General features: G+C 33.7%; 1 protein-coding gene across 8 annotated transcripts in view; it reads right to left on the reverse strand.

Moving 5' to 3' along the window:
- LOC127855348 (uncharacterized) overlaps window positions 1-25405 on the reverse strand; it is a 62920-nt gene that overhangs the window by 20775 nt on the left and 16740 nt on the right. For 3 of the 8 annotated variants that reach the window (XM_052390842.1, XM_052390839.1, XM_052390841.1), the window contains exons 3-5: window positions 6894-7024; window positions 2203-2367; window positions 1194-1253 (exon numbers count right to left, since the gene is read on the reverse strand). In XM_052390842.1, coding sequence (XP_052246802.1) covers window positions 1194-1253; window positions 2203-2367; window positions 6894-7024 — 356 coding nt within the window. The remainder of the gene's footprint in view (window positions 1-1193; window positions 1254-2202; window positions 2368-6893; window positions 7025-25405) is intronic. The other 5 variants (XM_052390846.1, XM_052390845.1, XM_052390840.1 and 2 more) reach the window with 4 other exon arrangements.

Raw genomic sequence — 25405 nt, forward strand, 5'->3', positions numbered from 1 at the left:
CCAGTTTTCTGAGAACGCGACTCAACTAATTGCTGGGTTATGCAGTTTGTGCTTCATCAAACCAGCAGTCAGAGGTATTGATCACACAACATTTCTTGTTGTCATACTGATGGACAGACAAGAGAAATGCTTAATGACTCCAACCTATGTATACAAATGGATGTTTTTAGATTTGTTTTCTGTTGTTTCAATGTGCATGTAAGTTTAAATGAGCATGTGAAGAAAATTTAATGAATAATATTGGTATGCCACGTTGATAAATAAGTCACAAGAATTGACTCAAAAATAAAATAACTGTCATGTAACTCCCCCCACCCAGCTATGTCTGACTTAAGCACTGATACAATTTAATCATTTCAAATTTTATATACAAGCAGTCTTACTCCACCATTCTTATACTCAACTGAGCATTAACTTGATTGGTGCTTAATTGAATACAAAACTTTAAATTGTTTACCCTTTCCTACTCAATAGCAAAGTAAAAAATGGCTTATTCATCCAGCAAGTAACTCCCAGTCTTTTCAAGTTTTCTGCTCAGTATCTTTAGATTGGGAATAAAACCATTAAAACTTGAATCTAGCAAGAAAGGTTTAAAATTTAATATGATTTTCTAAGAGACTACAAATGCATCAGCATTGGTATGTAAGGTAATGTTAAAACAGTATGGGATAGGGCTGGATCCTGCAATATTCAACAGGACACATTACCGGTAGTCAAGTTTTTATCAAATTGTCAAAAACTTATTGAAAAATAGTTTTGACTGGCAAGAACTAATTGTTTAAAAAAGCTTGTAGTAAAAATAATTGACATGATATATTATCAGTTGACCTGGATTTAAGATCCTTAAGATAAATGACAAACATGTGCACAGTTCTACACATTTATTATGTTTTATGTTATGATATGAAGGCTTCATACATCTGGTAATATTTAAAGACAACTTTTCATCAAATTGTCATAAACTTATTGACAAATAGTTTTGACTGGCAAGAACTAATTGTTAAAAAAAAGCTTGTAGTAAAAATAATTGACATGATATATTATCAGTTGACCTGGATTTAAGATCCTTAAGATAAATGACAAACATGTGCACAGTTCTACACATTTATTATGTTTTATGTTATGATATGAAGGCTTCATACATCTGGTAATATCAAAAGACAACTTATTATAAGCTTGAAGAAAAAACATACCCCGATTAATCTCCCCTATAATGCTAACTTCTTTCTTAACAGGTTTTGGTAGAGGCTTTTCTGAAATAAGAGGAGAAACAAACATATAAGTTATGACCAATTGATCAATTTTATATACAAGCAGTTTTATTCCACCATTCTTATACTCAAATGAGCATTAACTTGATTGGTGCTTAATTGAATACAATACTTCAAATTGTTTACCCTTTCCTACTCAATAGCCAAGGAAATCAAAGCGCTGAAGGCACTGTAGGTGTTCGCTGTTGTATAAGTTTAGATGCAACTCAGTTTCAATAATGTTATAGCTTTTTATTTTGCAAGTTTTAGATGATCACAACCCATTCAAATTTATAAAGAGTGTGTCTTAAAGCACAGGTCCAGACGTGTTTTTTTAAATCATTAATAAAAAATATAATTTAAGCTTCATTTTGGGAAAACAGGGCTGAATGCATATCCATTAATTGTCATCCCAGTACCAGAGACTCTCATTAAAAGAAAAACATTATAAAATCAGAAACGTCGTCCTTGATTTGTTTGTGCGCATTGCACATGCTAATCAGTGTGCACAGGCTAATCTTATTTGACATACATTAAGTCCCGTTTTCCCTGAAAGCAGCCAATATGTACAGATTTCAATGATAAACACTTGACTGGCCAATGTTGTCTTAAAAGCTGTTAAACACTATTAGTCATATACACCAGAGACCCTGTATACACCCACTGCTGTCCTCTGCAACAGGCAGTGGTTTTCTTTCCATAGCATAGTTAAGCAGTCAAGCGCATGCTGATTTGCTCACACTAAAAATGGCTTATTCATCCAGCAAGTAACTCCCAGTCTTTTCACGTTTTCTGCTCAGTATCTTTGGATTGGGAATAAAACCTTTAAAACTTGAATCTAGCAAGAAAGGTTTAAAATTTAATATGATTTTCTAAGAGACTACAAACGCATCAAAATGCGTATCTGAGTGGTAAAGAGTTAACTGTAACACATGGAATACCAATTTATTACCAGTAATGAAAGGCAATGATGGTAAGGTCACACCAGTTCTTCGACGACTTTTGGCTATCTCTTTTTCAAGAGCAACTTCCCCAGCGTATTCTAGTTTTTTCACTCGTCGTAAAAGCTCCGCAATAGGTTTTACTATGCTGACACTTTCCTGTTTCTCTAAAATAGCTGAATGAGCACATTTAAGTGATAAATGTATTTATTATCGGTGTGTGATTGAATAAACTGGCTATACAGGTTTTGAAGTTGGTGCATGTTCAATGGTGCGGAAATAAAGATTTCCTCGTGCACATATTTGTAGGTTTGGTCACTCGACAGGCAAGCAGGGTAGAGCGTGGACGTAATTAAAATCGTTTTATATATTTATGCTCTGTTTGTTTAAAGGTTAATATTATTTTTTATGTGTTTCAGTGAGTTTTATGAGAGCAGACAAATGACTTGAGATAAAGATGGGCATTTGTTCCGGACATTACAGGGTTCGACATTAACTTTTATTACAGCAAGACCGTCGGACCAGCTCCTCTTAAAATGTACTAGCCCGAACCTGATGTCTACTAGACCATAAATGACATAGCAAATGAACACAATTGTGTCATGTGACTGTTTAATCAGGATTTATCAGTAAATTATCAGTGAACACCAGATTTTTTATGCTTATAGTAAAACAATAAAATAACCCTTTTTTTTGCTTTTCTTCGTCAAATTCAAGCCATGGGAACTGACTCGATTTTCCATCTAGGATAAAATTGACGTTTTCTTGTTTCTTCATATTTACGTTTCGTGTCAGGTAGGCGTCGGATTCTTTTTTTCATTAACTGATTTGTCGGACAAAAATCCGAACTTGAACAAAGCCATTCTTTAAATTACATTATCTTGTCTGCTTCACAAAAATGTTTACAGTGACGATACCAATTTTCGATAGAAGACGTAAAATCATGCTCTACAGTTTTACGACACTGCAGAAAATCATTAATATTCATTACAACTTGACCAATTGAAACAAGCAATTTCTGCAGGAAGCTCTCCTTTGCGTCTAAAAATAGCGATGAATCATGTGAATGCTCCGCGTTTATTTAAATATACTAGTTTTGTTTTAATGTAAATAACGGATTCAAGAGTAATTTTACAGATTAAAAGTAAAGGTTTTCACAGCAATTATTTATAGTTATATGAATCAGTATAGATTTTTTTTAATTTATGTACGACCAGTCGGACAAGCTAGCCCGCAGTTTTACTAGCCCGACCACCGATCTTACTAGACAATGTCTGTCGGACGTGCCTTAGTGTCGAACCCTGCATTAACCAGTATACGTGTTATACTCAATTTTTCTCAGTTCTGTGGTTTTATAAAGGAATAGTTAAATGTTTACGATATAGTAAACGCTGATTATGTGCAGATTTCTCTAACATTAGAGGTTTCGGAAGGTGATGAAGGCCTTGACACAGGTCTTGAGCCATGGATCCTCATATGTCCCCCTGCCATTAAAAGAAAAACAAGAGGGCCATGATGGCCCTGAATCGCTCACCTAAATAACCAAATACAATCCCAACCCAGTTTTCATCAAGATAAACCTTCTGACCAACTTTCATAAAGATAACTGAAAACTGTGACCTCTATTGTCTACACAAGGTTTTACTGATATTTCACCTATTGACCTAGTTTTTGACCCCAGGTGACCCAAATACAATCCCAACCCAGATTTCATCAAGACAAACATTCTGACCAGATTTCATGAAGATTGGATGAAAACTTAGACCTCAATTGTCTACACAAGGTTTTTTCTATTATTTGACCTAGTGACCTAGTTTTTGACCCAAGATGACCCGAAAACAATCCCAACCCAGATTTCATCAAGATAAACATTCTGACCACATTTCATAAAGATTGGATGAAAACTGCAACCTCTATTGTCTATACAAGGTTTTTCTATTATTTCACCTAGTGACCTAGTTTTTTGCCTAATGACCTAGTTTTTGACCCAGATGACCCAAATACAATCCTAACCCAGATTTTATCAAGATAAACATTCTGACCAAATTTCATAAAGTTTGGATGAAAACTGTGACCTCTACTGTCTACACAAATAAATTGTTGACGGTTTTTCTATTATTTGACCTAGTGACCTTGTTTTTTACCTCAGATGACCCAAATACAATCCCAACCCAGATGTTATCAAGATAAACATTCTGACCAAATTTTATAAAGATTGGATGAAAACTGCGACCTCATTTGTCTACACAAGGTTTTTCTATTATTTGACCTAGTGACCTAGTTTTTGAGCCCAGATGACCCAAATACATTCCCAAGCCAGATTTCATCAAGATAAACATTCTGACCAAATTTCATAAAGATTGGATGAAAACTGCGACCTCTATTGTCTACACAAGGTTTTTCTATTATTTGACCTTGTTTTTGACCTAGTGATCTAGTTTTTGATCCCAGATGACCCAAATACAATCCCAGCCCAGATTTTGACAAGATTAACATTCTGACCAAATTTCATAAACATTGGATGAAAACTGTGACCTATACTGTCTACTCACACAAATTGTTGATGAATTTTCAATTATTTGACATAGTAACCTAGTTTTTGACCCCAGATGACCCAAATACAATCCAAACCTAGATTTTATCAAGATAAACATTCTGACCAAATTTCATAAAGATCGGATGAAAACTGCGACCTCTATTGTCTACCAGAAGTTTTTATATTATTTGACCTATTATGTGACCTAGTGACCTAGTTTTTGACCCCAGATGACCCAAATACAATCCCAACCCAGATTTCATCAAGATAAACATTCTGACCAAATTTCATAAAGATTGGATGAAAACTGTGACCTCTACTGTCTACACAAACAAATTGTTGACGGACGGACGCACGCACACACGCACGCACGCACAAGGAACGCCGGACATCACATGGTCACATAAGCTCACCATGTCACTTCGTGACAGGTGAGCTAACAAAAGAAAGAAAAAGAAAAATGGCAGTAGGGTTGCGTATCCCGCTCGCGGTAAAACCTGAATCGTTCATTACTACCAATTTTTGTTTGGGGTGTACATGAAGTCATGTGCATTTCTCTTGATTGGTGGTGGTGGATAAATCTTGCAAATATCGAAGCTGGTTGTTACAAATTTATGTTCCACTGTGTTTAATTTTTGCGATTTGCCTGGTTTATGGGCATTGGGGGCGTCCTGTGTGCGCTTTGGGCATAGGCTGGGTCGGGCGGGTTGTTCGGGCCATGGTGTCCATGGGCTTGCGCTTTTGAATGGTGTAGTTAAATTGTGCTCTTGAGTGATTTTTAGTTTAGGCTTACCGCCTGATGTGTTAAATAATATTGAACTATTCGCATGCCACAAATGTGCTGGTTTAATAATACGTGTAAACACCTGTCCTTTACATTTGATTTAGTATCGTTTCAGTTCCTATATTGATTGGAAGGATGTCGCAACGTTTACTGACGTCTCGACTCTTCAATAAAGCGGTGCCATTGAGGTCGATCTCTGTTGCGAAATGCAGACATACGGTTGTCAGTAGCATTAACATTTGCATTTATGTGTAGAAAGCCCAATTGAATAAAATACCCTGCCTGTCATGACACAGGGCTCGACATTAACTTTTGGAGCCACTTGTCCAGTCGGACAAGTAGACCAAAACTTCACTTGTCCTGACCAGAAAGCAACTTGTCCTGACCATTATATCTTATTTTGCTCAGTTATTTGCAAAATAATTAAATTATACAAAATGCTCAAATCATAAAGACTGAAAGCATTCAAAATACATGTTAACTTAATTTTAGGAAATTTCAATACAAAAAGAACTGACAAGATAACAGGAAAACTGGATATTATTGATTTTTTAAACATTATACAAAGCCAAAATAACTGACAAAAACTTGTGTTTTGCCACCATACTACTTTATTTGTCTTAAAGATCAATGTGTACCGGTGTTGTAAAATGCATTTTCACTACAAGGGAGAATAATCTTGTTATCTTGGCAAAGAAAAAATGTTCAGGGTTGCTTCCCTTATAATCAGTACGGTGTAGTATCCCATGGAACTATCGGAATATCTCGTGCTTTGTCGTTTAAACGTAAACAAAATATATATTTTTAAAAAAAGGGTGGTTACTCCACAGAAATAACGGATTTAAAGGCATTTGTTCTAAGTAATTAAATTATAACGACCACTTGTCCTGTCTGACTAGCAAATTCTTAATTAACTTGTCCGGACTAACACTTTGGTTGTCCCGGACAGTCGGACTACCTTTAATGTCGAGCCCTGTGACATCTAAACAAATGTGTTTGTTTTTATTCTAAATGGTTAGATGGTAAATAATTTATGTTTGGCATGAAATGTAATGGAATATAAAACATAATGCAATACAAATAGTGATTTAATTTATCTATGTATTTATAACATAATTAAGCAAAAATTCAATAAATATGGATCTTGTCTCTCTACAGGAAGTTTCAATTTAAACTTTGTTGTTCAGAAAAATAGCCATAATTTATTTACATCTTCCTGAAAAAAAGCTAATAATACCTGAAGGAGACTAACTAATAAAAGATTTAAGTCAGTAGCTAATTCTAAACTTTATCATTGGTACGATTCTTAATATACTGTAAATACGCCATCTCCATCTGCCCCCTTCGGTTCACCAGTTCTACTGACCTCTAGTTCTACTCACCACAGACTTTGGCTGCCCATTTATAGCACTGGTTCCCGGCATCAGTAAACACTACTTTGGACTCTGGTTCCACCAGCTGTATGTGTGACTCCCAGAGGCATCCGCAGCTGGCAACCGATATGCTCACATCCCTGTGTGGCAGCCAATCAAAATGTTACACAATTATAACCTGCTATAAAAAATGTGTTGAAAGCTTGGTATACAAGTTTATAGGTTATGTTTTTGGATTTTAATTGTTACTTGATTTGATAAAGTTCAAAGACTGAATCAAAAACCCTTATATTTCTTCATTACCATACCAATAAAGTTTGTTGCTTATTTAGAAAAAAAAGAACGAGTTTGAGTTCAATAGACTTGAACATATTTGAACGAATCTATAATACTTTGGAATAAATTACTTCTTAATGCCAGCAAAATGGGGTCATTTTAGATCATAGAGGTATTCATCTTCAATATCATTAAGATTACATATTTGCGTTGATCTCTGACAATATTCTGGTGTTTTCCCATTTCCCTATAGATAATTCGTGAGGCCACAAAGATAACTAAGCTATTTGTCCCTATGCTTTTTATTTTAACAAGATCAAGATACAATGTCTGACCTTTTAAATACAGGTTTTAGTTCATTCAATAAAATCATTGAGCTAGTTTCATGTGACACTGTCATTTCCATTAGTGAGTAAAGCGATAAAGTGGTCAGTGTTCACAGATTCAGGGAAAAGCCACACATCCTTAAAATTGGTTGGGGTAGGAATGTCCCATACTTTCGATGACAAATAATTGTTTACGTTTTTTTTTTCGTGAAATTTCTAACCTCTGTTATAGTGAAACACTTTTAAGAATACAATTGCCTTATTTTACAGTATAAAGTCTAAACAATATTTTACAATCCTGACAAATCTGTTCATGAACAAAGGGAATGGACCAACTTTGGCCGATATGGATAACAAGAAACCGTCGAAGACAGGTGATGCTCCCCAAAGGTTTTTTTGTCCCAATATTGCACTATATATTCAGATAAAAGGAAACGTCTTGAGGGGCATAACTTTGGACAAAATAATACGATGGATGGTTTAGCAACTTAAAAATTTCAAAGGGGCCATAACTCTCTAAATAAATCATCTAACCAGAACCCACTAATAAAATGCGCATCTCCTCAAGGTAGTTAAGCTTCCCATAAAGCTTCATTGAAGTCCAGTAAGTAGTTAGGGAGAAATAGCCCGGACAAGAATTGCACTATATGTACAGTTTATAGAAAATTTCAAAAGGCCATAACTCTGTGAAAAATCATCTGACCATAACCAGCTGATAATATGCACATCTCCTGTTGGTAGTGAAGCTTCCCATAAAGTTTAATTGAATTCCCGTAATAAGTTGCTGAGAAATAGCTCGGACAAGAATTGTACTTTATGTACAATGGAAAATTTCAAAGGGCCATAACTCTGTGAAAAATCATCCGACCAGAACCAGCTGATAATATGCACATTTCCTCTTGCTAGTGAAGCTTCCCATAAAGTTTGATTGAATTCCGGTCATTAGTTGCTGAGAAATAGCCCGGACAAGAATTGCACTATATGTACAGTTAAAGTAAAATTTCAAAGGGCCATAAATCTGTGAAATATCATCCGACCAGAACCGGCTGATAATATGCACATTTGCTCTTGGTAGTGAAGCTTCCCATAAAGTTTGATTGAATTCCAGTTATTAGTTGCTGAGAAATAGCCCGGACAAGAATTGCACTATATGTACAGTTAAAGGAAAATTTCAAAGGGACATAACTCTGTGAAAAATCATCCAACTAGAACTTGCTGATAATATGCAAATCTCTTGATAGTGAAGCTTCCCATAAAGTTTCATTGAATTCCGGTCATTAATTGCTGAGAAATAGCCCGGACAAGATTTGCACTATGTGTACAGTTAATGGAAAATTTCAAAGGGCCATAACTCTGTGAAAAATCATGCGACCAAAACCTGCTGATAATATGCACATCTCCCCTTGGTAGTGAAGCTTCCCATAAAGTTTAATTGAATTCTGGTCATTAGTTGCTGAGAAAAAGCCCGGATAAGAATTGCACTATATGTACAGTTAATGGAAAATTTCAAAGGGCGGTAAGTCTGTGAAAAATCATCCGACCAGAACCGGCTTATAATATGCACATCTCCTCTTGATAGTGAAGCTTCCCATAAAGTTTAATTGAATTCCGGTCATAGTTGCTGAGAAATAGCCCGGACAAAAATTGTGCATGGACGGACAGACAGGCGGACACACGCACGGACAGACGAAGCGGCAACTATGTGCTCCCCCCAAAAAAAATTTTGGGGAGCATAATAAATGTGTTGACATTATTATATATACAACATGTAGTAGTCTGTATAAATAGTCTATAATTTACGAAATTAACGATGAACATAATGCGTAGTTTAACATGATATTTATAGATAGATAGATAGATTTATTTCAACATAAAATGCATAGATTTACATGGCAGCATGTTATATACACACAATAAGTAATAAAAAACAACCTGCATGTATAAACAAAGCCATGTCAATCAACATTATACGTTAAGGATTGCACAATAAAGGGTTTGCAATTAAACCCTTATTTCCATTGTGGTCCTTTAGTTATAATATTGTATGACATAGGAGACAACGTTTTATATCACAGTATATAGTAATATCACATTGAATAATAATGAAAGACATATGACATATTTAAGTTACACTCACCTAAATGCATAGAATATATTCTCATAAGTTCTAGACTAGACAATTATTAAGAAGTTATCACAATTTAAGTGTTTAAAAATTAACATAAAATTATTTGCCAAGCTAAAGAATAATCATACAGCAACTAGATAAGACACAATAAATCTATCTATATTGACATTCAAGTTAAATCAACAGTAAGAAATCTTAAAAAGATGCACATTAAAAATCTATCTGGCTTAAAAAATGCTCCCTAACACTGTGTTTAAAAGATGGAATACTTTTGGCATCTCTGATATGCTGAGAAAGAGAGTTCCAGAGAGTACACCCATTGAAAGCAAATGACTTTTTGCCAGAACCCTTGACCCTTGGAATGGCAAACCTATTGCAATCATGCATGTTTAGATCAGTATTAGGAGAGTCTGACTGTGTTCTAACTCTGAACCTAGTATTCTTATTGTGAATATTACTGATAGGAGTAAAATTATCTTCCATATATAGCGGAGCCAACTTAGAGCTTATTTTAAAAACATGACAAAGTGTGATCTGGTTTACTCGACTTTCAATAGGCAACCAGTTAAGTCTAGTAAAATGTTCTTTACCAATGTGAGACCTTGGATGTAAATTTAATATGAACCTGATAAGTTTATTTTGGGTGACCTGTAACTTGTTTTTTAACATTTGAGTTAAACCAGTGTACCAAACAGAGCAACTGAAGTCAAAATGGCATTGAATTAAAGACATGACTAGAAGCCTTCTAGTATCTGTGGATAAAAATTCCTTTTTTCGATATAAAAACTTTAACCTTGCATTGGCCTTCTTGATGACTGACTCTGCCATAGAAGTAAAAGACAAATTTTGATCAATTGTAACCCCTAAATACTTGACTGATGATGTAGATGAAATGGGTGTTCCATCACATGAAATATTTAGAAAGGATTGTGACCTGAGTTTCTGCCGTGAACCAAACAGAATTGATTCGGTCTTACCTAGGTGCAATGACAGTTTGTTGTCAATTAACCATTCACTGACTTGCTTTAGATCATCACTAAGCATCTTCTCAACCGTAGATATACTTTTATCCGAAACTAAAATGGCAGAATCATCAGCATGCAAGAGTAATTTATGTTTAACAACAGCTGACATATCATTTACGTAGATTAAAAATAACAAGGGACCAAGAATGGAGCCCTGTGGGACACCACAGGAAATATTTTCTGACGACGAAAAGGTGCCAGACACATCAACAAGCTGTTTCCTGTCAGACAAATATGACTGTTACCACATTGTTATATCATCTCCCAGACCAGAAGCACGAAGTTTCATTAAAAGTATCGAGTGGTCCACGGTATCAAAAGCCTTCTGTAAGTCTAAAAGAACCATGCCTACAACATTACCTTTATCATTTTCACCTCTAATGAAGTCAGATAAGTGAATAAGACATGTGTCGGTGGAATAACCCCTCCTAAACCCAGACTGATATTTATACAATAAGTCTTGATCTTGGAAATACTTTTCAACTTGGTCATACACAACACGTTCAAGTATCTTTGAAATGATATTTAAAATAGAGACAGGTCTGTAATTACCAACACAAAGCTTATCATTCTTCTTAAAAAGAGGGACAACTCTTGCAGACTTAAGATCATCAGGGACGACCCCTTGTATAAGTGACAAGTTAATGACATGAGCAAGGGGGGCAGCAATGATAGAAGACCCATCCTTTACAAACCTAGAAGGTATACCATCCAACCCAGTGGCCTTTTTAATACTAAGTGAATTTAAGTATTTCAAGACTATACTCTCAGTCACAAGTGAAAAGGAATAACTATTAGGATGAACCCCTTTACTACTGTAAAATGAATAAATAAAACTACAGCCATATGTGTATACCTTTTCTGGAAGTTTCTTAACAAGTTCAGAAGCAACTGTTGTGTAGTAGCTGTTAAATGTCTCAGCAATACATTTCTTTTCAAAACAAATACTGTCATTTATTTTTAAGCATATATTTGCATTAGGAGTAGAAGAACCTTTCTTTGAAGGCAAGCCAAGGGATTTAAGTATTTTCCATAGAGAATTAGAATTATTTTTGTTTTCTTCTAGGGTACTTTTGTAATAATTTTTCTTAGCACTAAGAATAAGACTTTGAACAGAATTTCTCAATTTCTTAAAAGTGTTATAACTTATTTCAGACTTATCAACATTATATTTGTGAAAAGCTCTATCTCTTTCATTTATAGCCTGCAAAATATCTGAGTCCATCCAAGGTTCAGTCCTTTGCTTTAATCTGACTTGTTTCACAGGAGCTATGCTATCAATAACAGAAATAAACAATTTCTTAAAAATATCCCAAGCTTCACTTGCACTGTCACATGACAAAACAGGAGTCCAATCAGTTGATAACAAACTAGCTTGAAAATTCTCCTTATTGTATTTTTTCAAAGACCTTAAATTAACAGTATTATGAGTACCGATATATGACTTGACAGATTTCCTGGTACAAAATATTACAAAATGGTCACTAAAAGAAGTTTGTATTACACCAGACTGTGAAATTTTGTCCTTATCTGAAGTTAAGATCAAATCAATAATAGTAGAACTAGTATTTCCAAATCTGGTTGGATTACAAATAAGCTATAGAAATGTGTACCGGTATGTCTTATGTTAGGGTAAACAAAGAATGCATGGCTTTTAATACTTCGTCATATAGTGTATTTGTGCAAGGGCTTGAATTGTGGCTAATTGATTGTAATGTCAGCTTTTACCTGTCACTACTAATGGTACTTACAAAATAAACTCTAAATACACCTGAACATATATAAATACCAAACCTGTCCATATTGTCTATGAGTGCTATGAGTGCAAAAGACTCTGCAAAATCATCAAAATACCAGCCAGCAGGTAAAATGGCTGCAAAAGGAAGCGATCGGCCTACCGGTAAACGTAACAATTCAGAGGTAAGCAACGATAGCATCATTGACAGCTCCACCATGAAACTGCAGTTGGACACCATGGAACTGACACTAACAGGTCTGCGAGAACAGATGCTTAAAAAAGAGGACATTGAAAACTTAATAACAAGCAAAGTAACCAAAATAATGAAAGAAATGGAAAAACGAAATGAAGAATTCCTTATGAAAATGAAACAAAATATTCAACTTGAAATTGAAAATAAACTTATTAAAATCACAGAAAATAGCTTGAAGGAAATAACCAAAGAATTTTGCTGACCAAATAAAAAGCTTACAATCTAAAAACGAAACTCTATGAGAAATACTAGCAGAACTGATAAAAGAACACAAAACAGCCATTGAAAGTATAAATGATCAAATAAATAACAATACGCGGTTAAATGAAGAAAACAGCAAGAGATCCAATCACAATGAGCAGTATTCAAGAAAAAACAATATTAAAGTTATGGACGTTTAAGAGGACCAACACGAAAACATAACAGCTCTCTCCGAAAAAATAACAACTTTATTTCAACAACAAAATATTGAAATCAAGCCAGAACAGATTGTTGCTATTCATCGAATCCCAGCTAAAAAGGGGCAGACAAGACCTGTTCTCATAAAATTGAGAAATAATGACCATAAAAGCGCAGTGATGAGAAAGCAAAAAGAGATGAGGAACGCTGGCCACCGCCTGGTGGATGACGTCACTGCCCTTAATACAGGACTGATAAGCCGACTACAGCTCCACAAGGACATGGAATCAACTTGGTTCTTCAACGGCTCTGTGTTCGCGCTAACCAAACGACAAGAGCGCATTAAAATTGACCTTTATGACAATAATGACACAGTGATTCGTGATTTCCGTGCCAAGCGTAATTAGCGCATATTCCCTCGCCTGAGTGCGATCACTGCATCGATCTGACATCCCGCTGCTGATCCGGTGAGCTGCAGTATGTTTTTTGTTTTGCTTTTTACTCGATCATTATGTATAATATACCGGTAAGTTGATTATGCATTTTGTACATAGAACATAACATATAATAAATAATATATAAAAATAATATATAATTTTATTTGAAAACATATAATAAATAATATATAAAATAATATATAATTTGATTTGATAACATACGTTTATCATCTCACAAAATTCATACCTTGTATAACAGTATTATCGTATATGAAATAAATACTATTTAGTCTGATATGTGTATCGAGCTTTGCAGTTAGTCAAGTCTATGCATGTATACACTGCTATTTGTTAAATGTTAAATTTTTATTTGTTTACTCCCTAGATCTATTGCAGTAAATCTCTCCTTTAACTGTTTACATCACTCAAACTGAATAGGTTTTGTAAGCGTTATTCAAGCGCAGTGACTCGTGAACTGTCCACTGCCCCACTAGCTGTTTACATTATATTTATAGAACAGGAATTTACCACTATTGACTTAAAATTCATGGAACCATGAGATGTCCGGACACCACTATTCTGCGGCCACTGCGGCCATATCTGCCGCCCTAAATGCGGCCGTTCTGCGGGCAAAATCGAGTGCAGTATCAGTAATTTATTGACTGATAAGATGATAAGATCTACTCCCAGGAACGATATACACTGTCCCTGCTACCTCTTTGCATGCTTCCACATACTGTTTTTGTTTTATAGTGTTTTTTTGTTTTTTATTATATTGGCTGTTTCAACTTACAAAGTATACGGTTTTGTTATTTCCCATACGATAATACGGATAAATGAGGACACATTTCTAAAATTTTGCCGTTCATTTCATCTCGTTTTTTCCAGAATTATAATAACATTTGGGTTCAAAATATATATTGCTATAAGTACTACATGTATCTTTTTCCCCCGAAATTAATTAACTGGTTTTAAAGGTATCCAGACAATCGCTCCTACTGACAATTGCTCCAACGCTAAATTTGACAGGGCGGACAGTCGCTCCTACGTTATTTTGATAGGGCGGACAGTCGCTCCTACGATGTTTTGACAGGGCAGAGAGTCGCTCCTACATTATTTTTCCAACCCGGACAATCGCTCCTTCATTATTTTGACTTCACGACAAAACATAGTATCTGGGATACTCTTGTTCTTTCTTACTGACAATCGAAGAGTTTTGTCTTGAGTAGATATACAGCTTGTTGTCAAACCGCTCCGATCCAAATACTTAAATAAGAAGTTTTTTTTATGAAACAATCATAACTGCAATACAAGTCTAGCTTTGATCACGACTTTATATATATATAGATAAATAGGTCAAACATTTGATGAATCTATATTGATATAAGGTGTGTTAATTGACCTTGTGCTCGAATTGTTGTTTGTGATTTTATCAACTAACAATGCCTTTACTAGTGGGACTTAGCCAGACAAAGTACTTGTCTGATTATTTGTGTAAGGGTTCGTACTCAGTGTTCTCGTATTCTGGATATAAAGCGCTCCAGTTTGTGTACCAGAAAGACATTTTTGAAGTTGCACCTTTCTTTTTGGTAAGTATCGAACACAGTTCACATATATAATATCATAATATTATATATTGTTTTAATGGGTAGATTAATGATAAAAAAAGTTTACTATGTATTGTTCACGATTTCTATACGTAGTTATTTACTTAATACCACCAATATTACAAAAAAATAAAAAAATAATTGTTTATTTCTGCCAACATTTTTATATTTTTGCTTTTAAACAGAGCATTTAAGTATCATTGATAAATGATTGATGTTATACAATTATTCTGGGCAAAGTTATAATTTCAAAACATTTTTAGTTGGTGATGTTATTCACGTTCAATAAATACATCATTTCTTCTTATCAACCTGATGCCTGTTGTCTGCTACTGTTTCTTATCATAATTGTATATATTACAATACACCATCGGCGGCCATGCACAGTATTCTGCGCTTGGCCGCTAAAAAATGTGGATTGCATCAAATTAAAGGTCAAATTCCGATTGCATTAAAAAAACTGCTAATTTATAAATATGTCAATAAATATGTCAAGCACGTACACTTAACAACAAAAAATACGATATTTCGTTATTTAATGTAGAATTTTGCAAAAGTAAAGTGGAAATTGGTAAATAACAAGTTCGATAAATAGTGTTTATTTAGTGAATGTTGTGGAGGTTTCGGTAAAATGGATCTTTAAAGAGATATTCCTAAAAGGAGGTGTTAATGACACCTATTATTGGCTTACAAAAACATCAGGGGCATATATTTGCAAACTGGTGATTAATTTTGAATTGATTAATTAATGATTTGCATACAGTAATTTACTACTAAAGAATTTAGGGGCATGATTGTGCTACCACTGAACTTTTTAAAAAGAATAATTTTAGATACCAAACCAAAAAATGTAGATTGAATTAAAAATGCAACTTTATTGAAAGTTATTTTACGATTTAAACAAATATTAATGAATTTGCGATTCTAAATTCAGTTTTTATTTTATTTTTATATGAAGGAAGCTATAAAGGCCGTTTTTAAAGGCCGATTGAAAAGAGGTATATATATTTATTTAGTCAATAATGACTTCGTTAAAGAATGATTTAAGTTGAAATATAAAGCACAATAGTATTTTAGGCCACCGAAAAGCACTCAATTTCTCTTTATATACACTTGGAGACTTTTCCAACGCATCACTTATTCATATCAATGTAGCTCCCTTTTTTAACGGATTGTGTTCAAATTCGGACCCAGAATAATGCAACACATATCTGATAATTCCTGAAAATTGAAGTGAAATTGAAAAACAACAAAATATAAAACTTAACAAATGAAAAACGTCCCTTCAAAAGTCAAATAGCAAACTCATACAACGTTAAATAATAACAGTGTGAAAACTAAAACGCATAAACTTACACTTCTTAATAACTGACCGGCTTGCAACATGCCGATTTAGCCGTTGCGCTTCTAAATATTCAGGTATTCAAGTTTGAAAATTGATGCATTAGAAAAGTCCCAAAGTGTTCATGAGGTAGTTTGCCAACTAATTTGATTTTTCAATTATCAATATTTGGAATTACTGGCCAAGAGAAACACAAATATATATCCTAATTACCTACCCCCTTATTACTACAAATTACATAAATATCCTTAGTGGTACTTAGCGATCCTTAGTGGTCATTATTTTATTTAGTATGAACGATATATAGGAAAGAGTAGACAAACTTGTTGACGCTCTCAAATATTAAGCTACTTTTTATATTGGTTATATTTGGAAAGAATTTAGCCCATACAAAAAGTATCTTTAAATTCCGTGTGCGTCTTATAAATAAGACTAAGGATAGAGATGCTTTGACTGACATCAGTAATACACAAAACTTGAGAACAAACAGCGTTTGATTACATCAACTCCGTACATTTTAATTAGATAATCGCTTATCGATTAAAGGTGTGATAAACCCTTTTTATATCATTTACCTGACTTGATTTATTCCAGGTAAATAACTATTACAATAATAACACAGGGGAAGTCTACACATGTATTAGCAACCTGCTGTGGTGATACCTTTCTTATCAGTTCAATACCTGGCTACTCAACAGTACTGGACACATTGGATATGCTGCCAAAATAACTGATTTCATTTATTGCTCAATTGTTGTGTACATTTAAAATTAACAACAAGAATGAATCCACATCACCGTTGCACATTTTTATTAAGTTCACAGTAATCTGTTCTTTAAACAAAGATAGCCTAATTAAAAACGGCGCTTATAAAGTGTTTAGGCGGATATTTAGAAATAAGATCCATTTTTGCATGACAGTGGCAGTATAGCATGTATTCTTATATAAATATAGACAATTTAAGACATGGATAAAATATAAATAACACACATTTGAAAATGTCATTTCTTAAAAAAAATAAGCACGTAGTCACATATAAATAATATTCATTAAAGACACAGACAAAATATAAATAAGACACATGTGCAACCTTCATTTCTTAAAAAAGCATGTGAATCTGAAGCAACCATTTGATTGCTTGTATAGAAAATGTACTTTTCAGCCTTGTCCAAAAATTGCCAAAATGCTAAAGATGCCTAAAAAGAAACAAAAACTACTAAAATACTTTTGTATTGTTTTTGTAAGCACACAGAAGTGTATTTTTAGGTAAACATGTGTATGTCTACTCGTTTCATTATCATTTCACAAGAGTTGCGTGTATTATAAATGCATTTATTAATGTACAGATATATCATGCTTACTCGACTTATGTATTTTGTTTTAATCAAATTATTTATGATACACGTATGTGTTATTTCACATTAGTGTATAAATGTCTGTACATTATTGTGAGATCAATAAAGTCTTGATACTGTCTTAGTACATCACGCTTTTGTTTTGTTTTTTTCTTTTAGTTAATGTAATTCAGCGGTTAGTGTTTAATATGAGACGCGTTCTGAATAAACGGGGCTTAATGCATGTGCGTTAAGTGTCATCCCAGATTAGTCGTGCAGTCCGCACAGGCTAATCAGGGACGACACTTTCCGCTTTTATGGTATTTTTTGTTTAAAGGAAGTCTCTTCTACACGAAAATCCAGTTAAGGCAGGAAGTGTGCGGACTGCACAGGCTAATCTGGAACGACACTTTACGCACATGCATAAAGCCCAGTTTTCTCAGAACGCGACTCATATAAAAAAGTTGCATTATTAGAATTAATACTTACGCTCATCCGTAAATAATACCTACGCTCGTCCGTATTTTAACATTTTCCAACTATACCCGTCTCATATCTAGATATTTTCAATCAGAAAATTTGTTATCAATAATAGTAATTATTTTAACATATTAAAGCAAAGTTAATTAATTATTATTTAGCGTAATTTAAACAATTTTTTGGTATTTAAACAAGTTGTACATTTTTTGTAAGAGTGATCTTGTACATTTTTTTTACACTTTTTAACCAGGTTTTCCGAAGGAAAAAACTGGTTATTAGATTGGCGAATGCGGGCGGGCTGGCTGGCTGGCGGGCGGGCGGAACAAGCTTGTCCGGGGAATAACTGTGTCGTTCATTGTCAGATTTTAAAATCATTTGGCACATTTGTTCACCATCATTGGACTGTGTGTCGCGCGAAATAATTACGTCGATATCTCCAAGGTCAAGGTCACACTTTGAGTTCAAAGATCAAAAATGGCCATAAATGAGCTTGTCCTGGCCATAACTATGTCATTCATTGTGAGATTTTAAAATCATTTTGCACATTTGTTCACCATCATGGGACGGTGTGTCGCACGAAAGAATCACGTCAATATCTCCAATGTCAAGGTAGCCACGACTAAAAATAGATTTTTTTTAAAAACAAACTTACAAAGGGGGTTAATTTTGTTTGTTCATTTCAAAAGTTCAGTTTGAGTTTTCTCCCTTTATCAGATTTTTTTTTCACAATGAAAACCTGGTTTTGTGACAATTTTGTCCCTTGTTTTATATTAAAATAGTAGCTTAAAAAAATATATTTCTTAAGATTTAAGTAGATCTATAACTATAATAAACTTTCATGAGTAATATCATGTCAATTAACATTCCCATTTTAATTTATACAATACTCTAACACTTGCACATATTAATGTTAATTATGAACAGTATGTGGTATAGATCTTATCATATTATCAGTCAATAAATCACTGATACTGCACTCCATTTTGCCCGCAGAACGGCCGCATTTAGCGCCGCATATATGGCCGCAGAAAAGTGATGTCCGAGATGTCACACTGTTGACAATCTATTTATAGAATCGCGGTGGTGTCCGCCTAGCGATCGGGAGTTCGTGGGTTCGAACCCCACTCGGGGTGCGTTCTCATTAAATCCTCCATAGACACCTAGTACTGGTTCTTCCCAGGAAACGGACTCGATAATGTCCCTCTGCCTATAATGCTCGAAAGAGCGATTGGCAGTATACAAAGATAGATAGAACAGGTTTTTCCACTATTGACCTAACAATGTAATAATGCAGAGAGTGGCCTTTCAAGGGCATAGAATATAAAACTGTTACTGTATGTTAACTAGCTGTGATCAACTTTTGTATAAAGTTTTAAATGCTTTTCTCAACTGTTTGTCTTTAATTAATAAATACATAAATAAATAATTAATTAATTACTACTAAACAATGATATACACACTATAAATCTTATCCCTACAGATCATCTATGGTTTTGCTTTCGCATAGGTGGTCGCATATGGGTTTATTCATTCATAAGTGTGCATGAAAATATTTGTTTCTTAATAATAATGTACTTGTAATGTTTTCTTAACTCAATTTAATGTGCTGTTAACATAATTTCAATTCTGTTTCATGTAAATGAAACACTGATATATATACATTTCCCCATAGATCACCTATTTAAATAAATAGGTCATCCTCTTGGGGGTAAATTTATTACTAAATGAATACTAATAGCCATATTGTAAAAACTTTCATGACTATATACATGTACATGTATCACTGACTATGCATAGCAAAAATAATATTTTATACAATGTCTATGTTATACTGCTGACAATCGTTAACGATTATTATTAGCAGGCGCGTTGTCTGGAAACAGTGTTAGTATTTTTGTTATGTGCAGAATAAAATCAGGGTGTTAGGAAAGGATAAAAATAAGTCTAATATACAAGGATAAAAGATAAAAGCACAGCTATGATTTAGAATTTGAAGGTTGGAGGAAGCTGCTCAGCAAAGATGTTTGAGCTGGGGCTTGATTGTATTGAGACAGGTAAGCTGTTCCATAGACGAATGCTCCTAGGGAAGAAGGAATTTGCATGGAAATTCGTCTTAGAATAAGGTATCAGGAAGTTCAGGTTTTTGATTGGTATTAGGTGGTTGTGGTCAACATGTACAAGGTTGTGGTGGATCTTGTAGATGAATGTGACTTCGCTTAGTTTGCGGCGTTGTTCAAGGGTTTGCCAATTTAGGGAGGTTATCATGTTGGACACACTACTGGTGTAGCTGAAATCTAGGTAGATGTATCTGGCAGCTGACCGTTGGACCTGTTCTACCTTATAGATAAGATACTGTTGCCAGGGATCCCAAATTGTTGAGCAGTATTCTAACTGCGGATGATACTACAATTATATTAGACGGTACTGAGCAATCATTAAATGAAACTCTTACTGCTATAAGGTAGCAGTACACGGTAGGAAGCAGAAATATGCGAATTGGCCCCGGTCAAAAAGTGAAATATTGGGAAAGGGTAGGTTTCCATGTCAAATTTGAGGGTAATAGGTCTTATTGTATCCCCAAATTGCATTAAATCCTGAGAATATGACCATTTTCAAATGCGAAACTGTGGGGTCATGACCTCTTGTTGTTGTTGTGTTCTTTGTTACTCAGGAAGGAAAACTGCGGTAGGCATATTGTATTTTGGGTTCTTTTTAAGCTGGAATCGCTAGTAGGATCACGCTGTGAAGTATTGCGCGAAAACCACCTGGTTACGTGGTATTTATTCATGGTTTGATGGGTTGTGCTATGTTTTGCGTGTAAAAATATCATTCCAAAAGCAGGCTATCATTTCCATTTCATTCGTCCCCAGCCACTTTCGTACATGGTAAAACGTTTATTTTGAAGGCACTGTTTGCGGCCTTGCAATTCTTTCACTTTTGTCAATAGTATCACCTGTACAGGTTCCATATGCTCTTTTTTTATCTTAAATGTAAGTTTCAGACTACTTGTGTGCAGTGAATGTGTTTTTATGATTGCAGGTTCATTGTTTTCTGAATTGAGCGTGGTGGAGATCAAGAAGGCATCCGCGGCTCCGAGAGAGTGTGTGTCTACCGTGGTCTGCTACCATACAGGATTTTTCAAATATATCAGGTCTTAATGTAAATTTTGATAAAACAAATGTTGTATGAATTGGAAAAATCAAATATAGTTGTTACACCATAAAAACAAAATGGAAACTAAATTGGATGCAACACAGCTTTAAAATGAAAATGTTAGCAATAAATTTCCATGTTGACCTATCAAAAATGGTTAAAATCAATTATGATGAAAAAATTGTTAAAATGGAAAATATCCTGAAAAACTGGAAAAGAATACTTTAACACTAATCAGAAAGATTGTAATTGTAAAAACACTTTCATTATTCAATCACTTGTTCATATCATTGCCTAACCCACATGATACTATTTTAAATTCAATAAAATCTTCTATTATGAACTTTATTTGGGACGGGCATAGTAAAATTAAGTTTTCAACAATAGTAAAGGAAAATAATGAAGGAGGATTAAAAATGATAAATTTGGATGCTTTTAATTATTCCAGCATTGAAACTAACATGGCTTCAAAAAATTCAATTCTTCAAAGGAAATTGGATAGAAATTTAAAAACTCAATTTTGATACATATAAACTCTTTAATTGCAGCTACACTGTAACTCCAATATAACGCGGTCAATGGGGTCCAAGCCGCGAAACAGCGTTATAACGGATCCGCGTTATAAGTTTTGAGCTCATTTTCTGCAGGGCGCTATAAAAAAACAGGTATAGAATAGCCTATAATATAGGTCATGTATATTGCCATTCTGTGTTGACGCAAATACATGCATATAAACTGAATCGTATTGATAACAGTATACATACCGCTTTTCTTATATGCACATTTATCCGATAATCCAATAAAATTGCAACATCATTTAAAAAATAATAATCTTGAACATTAATGACGATATATGTTTAAGAAGTTCGTAAACACAACCGTACACATATATGCCATTTTCAGAAGTGTTAAGAGTACAGTGCATTATGGGGCGAAGCTTTCATTGGACGAGCGACTTTAAATTTAGATTGAATGCAATACGATTCATGTACAAAAAATTGTTTTATTGCGTCATACGCATGCAAAAAACGTGTTTCTCCGGGGACTTTCTGATACCGCGCGAAAATGAAAGTGAAACTCTGTTAACAATTACCGGTACACTGCGTTTGCATGTAAATAAATCGTCTGCATTTTTTAATTTCTTATACACGAACTGAAAGATTAAATGACATAATACTAGAATGATAATGAAATGAAAGAAAAAGTTGTTTTATACAGTGGGCAGTATATTTCACAGCCGCTCATTAAATATAGTCAAACATGCAACCATATCAAAGTAAGAATGTTTTAATCGTTTTGAATTACTTTAATTGTATAACTATCCCGCTTGCACTTAACTTATGGAAATTATGGCACTGAACCGCTCTGATGAGGAATACATGTAATAAACACTGACATGTGAGTTTTTCACACCTTTATTGACATTACACAACAGATTAACACCAATTAGCTGTCGGTGTTGTTTAACCTCGAGGCGATTATAATCGGTTCAACGGACAGTTTAATAAAGCAATCAACATGTGATTGCCGCCATCTTTGAATTGTCTGAAAATACATGAAGTTGCATAATACGGATTTGAATCAGAAATCAAATGGAAGGTTGGAGAAAAAATGGGATCAAAGCACCCCCCGCGTTATATTGGATTCAGCGTTATAACGGAGCGCGTTATATTGGAGTTACAGTGTATCATTATGCTTTAAATATGTCTAACAGAATTTCTAACCCTTTTTGGGTAGATGTTTTATAAAGCTTCTCACTTTATTGTGGTAAATTAGAAGTAAACTCAGAAGATTTCCTGTATTATCCACTTTTTTTATAAAACAAATATATTGATAGGAAATGAAAGTTTTTTCTTTAGATCTTGGTTTGAGGCTGGAATTCATTGCATAGGTGATATATTCAAAAATGGAACCTTTATCTCTCTTGGTGAATTAAATAGAATGTACAATTTGAACATAAATTTCATTCATTACGCAGGAGTGACAAGAGCAATTGATAAATTTGTGAAAAAATATTGTTTATCTTGCTCTACCCAGCAAATTATTAAACCCTTTTTGCCCCCATTATTTCAACTTGTACTGAAAAAACGAACCCGGTGCAAAAAGACTGTACACCATTCTAAATAAAAATAATGCACAACCACCAGTTAAAGCAAAATGGTGTACAAAACTCAATACTATTATTAATGAAAAAGAATGGCAATGTTTATTTGAGCTACCTTTTTTAATAACTAGTGATGTAAAGGTTCAGTGGTTTCGGTATAGGTTAATTCACAGGATATTGGGAACAAATAGTCTTTTGAATAAAATGAAAATTACTGATGACCCATTATGTTCATTTTGAAAACAAAGTGATGAAAATTAAGAACATCTATTCTGGGAGTGTCAGATTTCTAAAGCAATTATTGATGAAATGTAACCAGAACAATCTTTCCCTTTCATTACCATGACCATCTTTCTACTTGGATATTCAAGTAATTCTGCTAAGGCCTTAAAGCACCGGGATATTTTCACGGTTTGGTAAATTGACAAAATTGAAAAAAGTTGTTTCAGATTCGCAATTTTTCGGTTTAGGTATGATATTTGTGAGGAAACAGTATTGCTGAACATTTGCCATGGTCTAATTTAGCCATTATATGCATCTTTTGACAATTTAAAAAACAAAAAATTAAAAAGCGTTGCAACGCGAAACGCATGAATAATTTGAAGAGTTCTGTTGTTGTCGTTTAAATTTGTGAAACTTCGAAGATTGCTTATATAATGTATAAAATATGCACCTTATGTATGCTTGGCAGGATAGCTCAGTTGGCTAATGCGTTTTTACTTCAGGATTCCGGTTGTCACTGGTTCAAGCCCTGCTATGGCTACTTTTTTTCCCCTTTTTTAAATTTTATTTTTAAATTTTTACTTGAGCTTTTAAAATCTAATGTTTACATTTATCAATATAAAGCATTTAATAACAAACTTCAAAACATGCCAAAATCTGTGAAAAGACCCCTTTAAATAATGTTATTCTGTTTATTAAGTTATACTTGTATAAGAGTAAAATGTATAAATGCATTCCAAGCATAACAGGAGCAAAGATATACACTTAGTATGAGTATGATAACCTGAGAAAAATATCAATGTCACAAAATAAGTTAGACTCCTTTGACAGTGAGTGGGAACAGTTTAATGCTATGTTAAAGTTTGATGATTGTTGTAGTTTAAAGCACTGTTTACAAATACTAGTTAAAGTGTACCGCTATTCAAATAAAATGTAGGACATAATTATATATTATATACTATAATTATATGAACACTGTATTATGTGAATTGGGAATAAGACATCAATTTGGGAATAAATATTATTGTGTTTTATCAAAAGTGCATAATATGCAGTTTTATATTTTGCATTTATCTAGTTTTACAAATTATAATTAAAACATATACTTGCATATATAATAGCATCATTTAAATTGATTTTACTTAAAAACTGGATTTTTTATTAATTAAAAAAAAATCCTCATGACATTAAACTGTGTCCATGCCGCGCATGGACACGGTTTAAAAATACACTTTAAATGATACAAATTCAATCACTGTTAATGAAAAAGTCATGGAAAATTTCTTATTAAGCTTAAGTTATAGATAATATATTACAAAAATATATGTAGATCATGAAATGAATAGTTTTGTTTGAGAAAATCACCAAAATGATGTTTTTGTCTGTTGTTGACACCTACTTTACATAACCTACAATATGAGTTATGTTTTGTCTGTTGGTGACTACTACTTTACATAACATAAGATACAAGTTGGTATTGTATTATATGCATGTTCTTTTTATTTTGTCTTATTGCAAATCATTATTGTTACAATTTATATTGTATATGTACTTGCTTGCAATTGGAAATAAAATGTGTTGGAAAAAAAAAAAAATATATATATATATATAGTGTATTTGTTCCACGGTTAGCCATGACGATTTCAAGGTAATTAAATTGTTTACAATTTCTATTTCTTGACCTTTACTTGTCCACT

Source organism: Dreissena polymorpha, chromosome 13, assembly GCF_020536995.1.
Source record: "Dreissena polymorpha isolate Duluth1 chromosome 13, UMN_Dpol_1.0, whole genome shotgun sequence".
NCBI lineage: Eukaryota > Metazoa > Mollusca > Bivalvia > Myida > Dreissenidae > Dreissena > Dreissena polymorpha.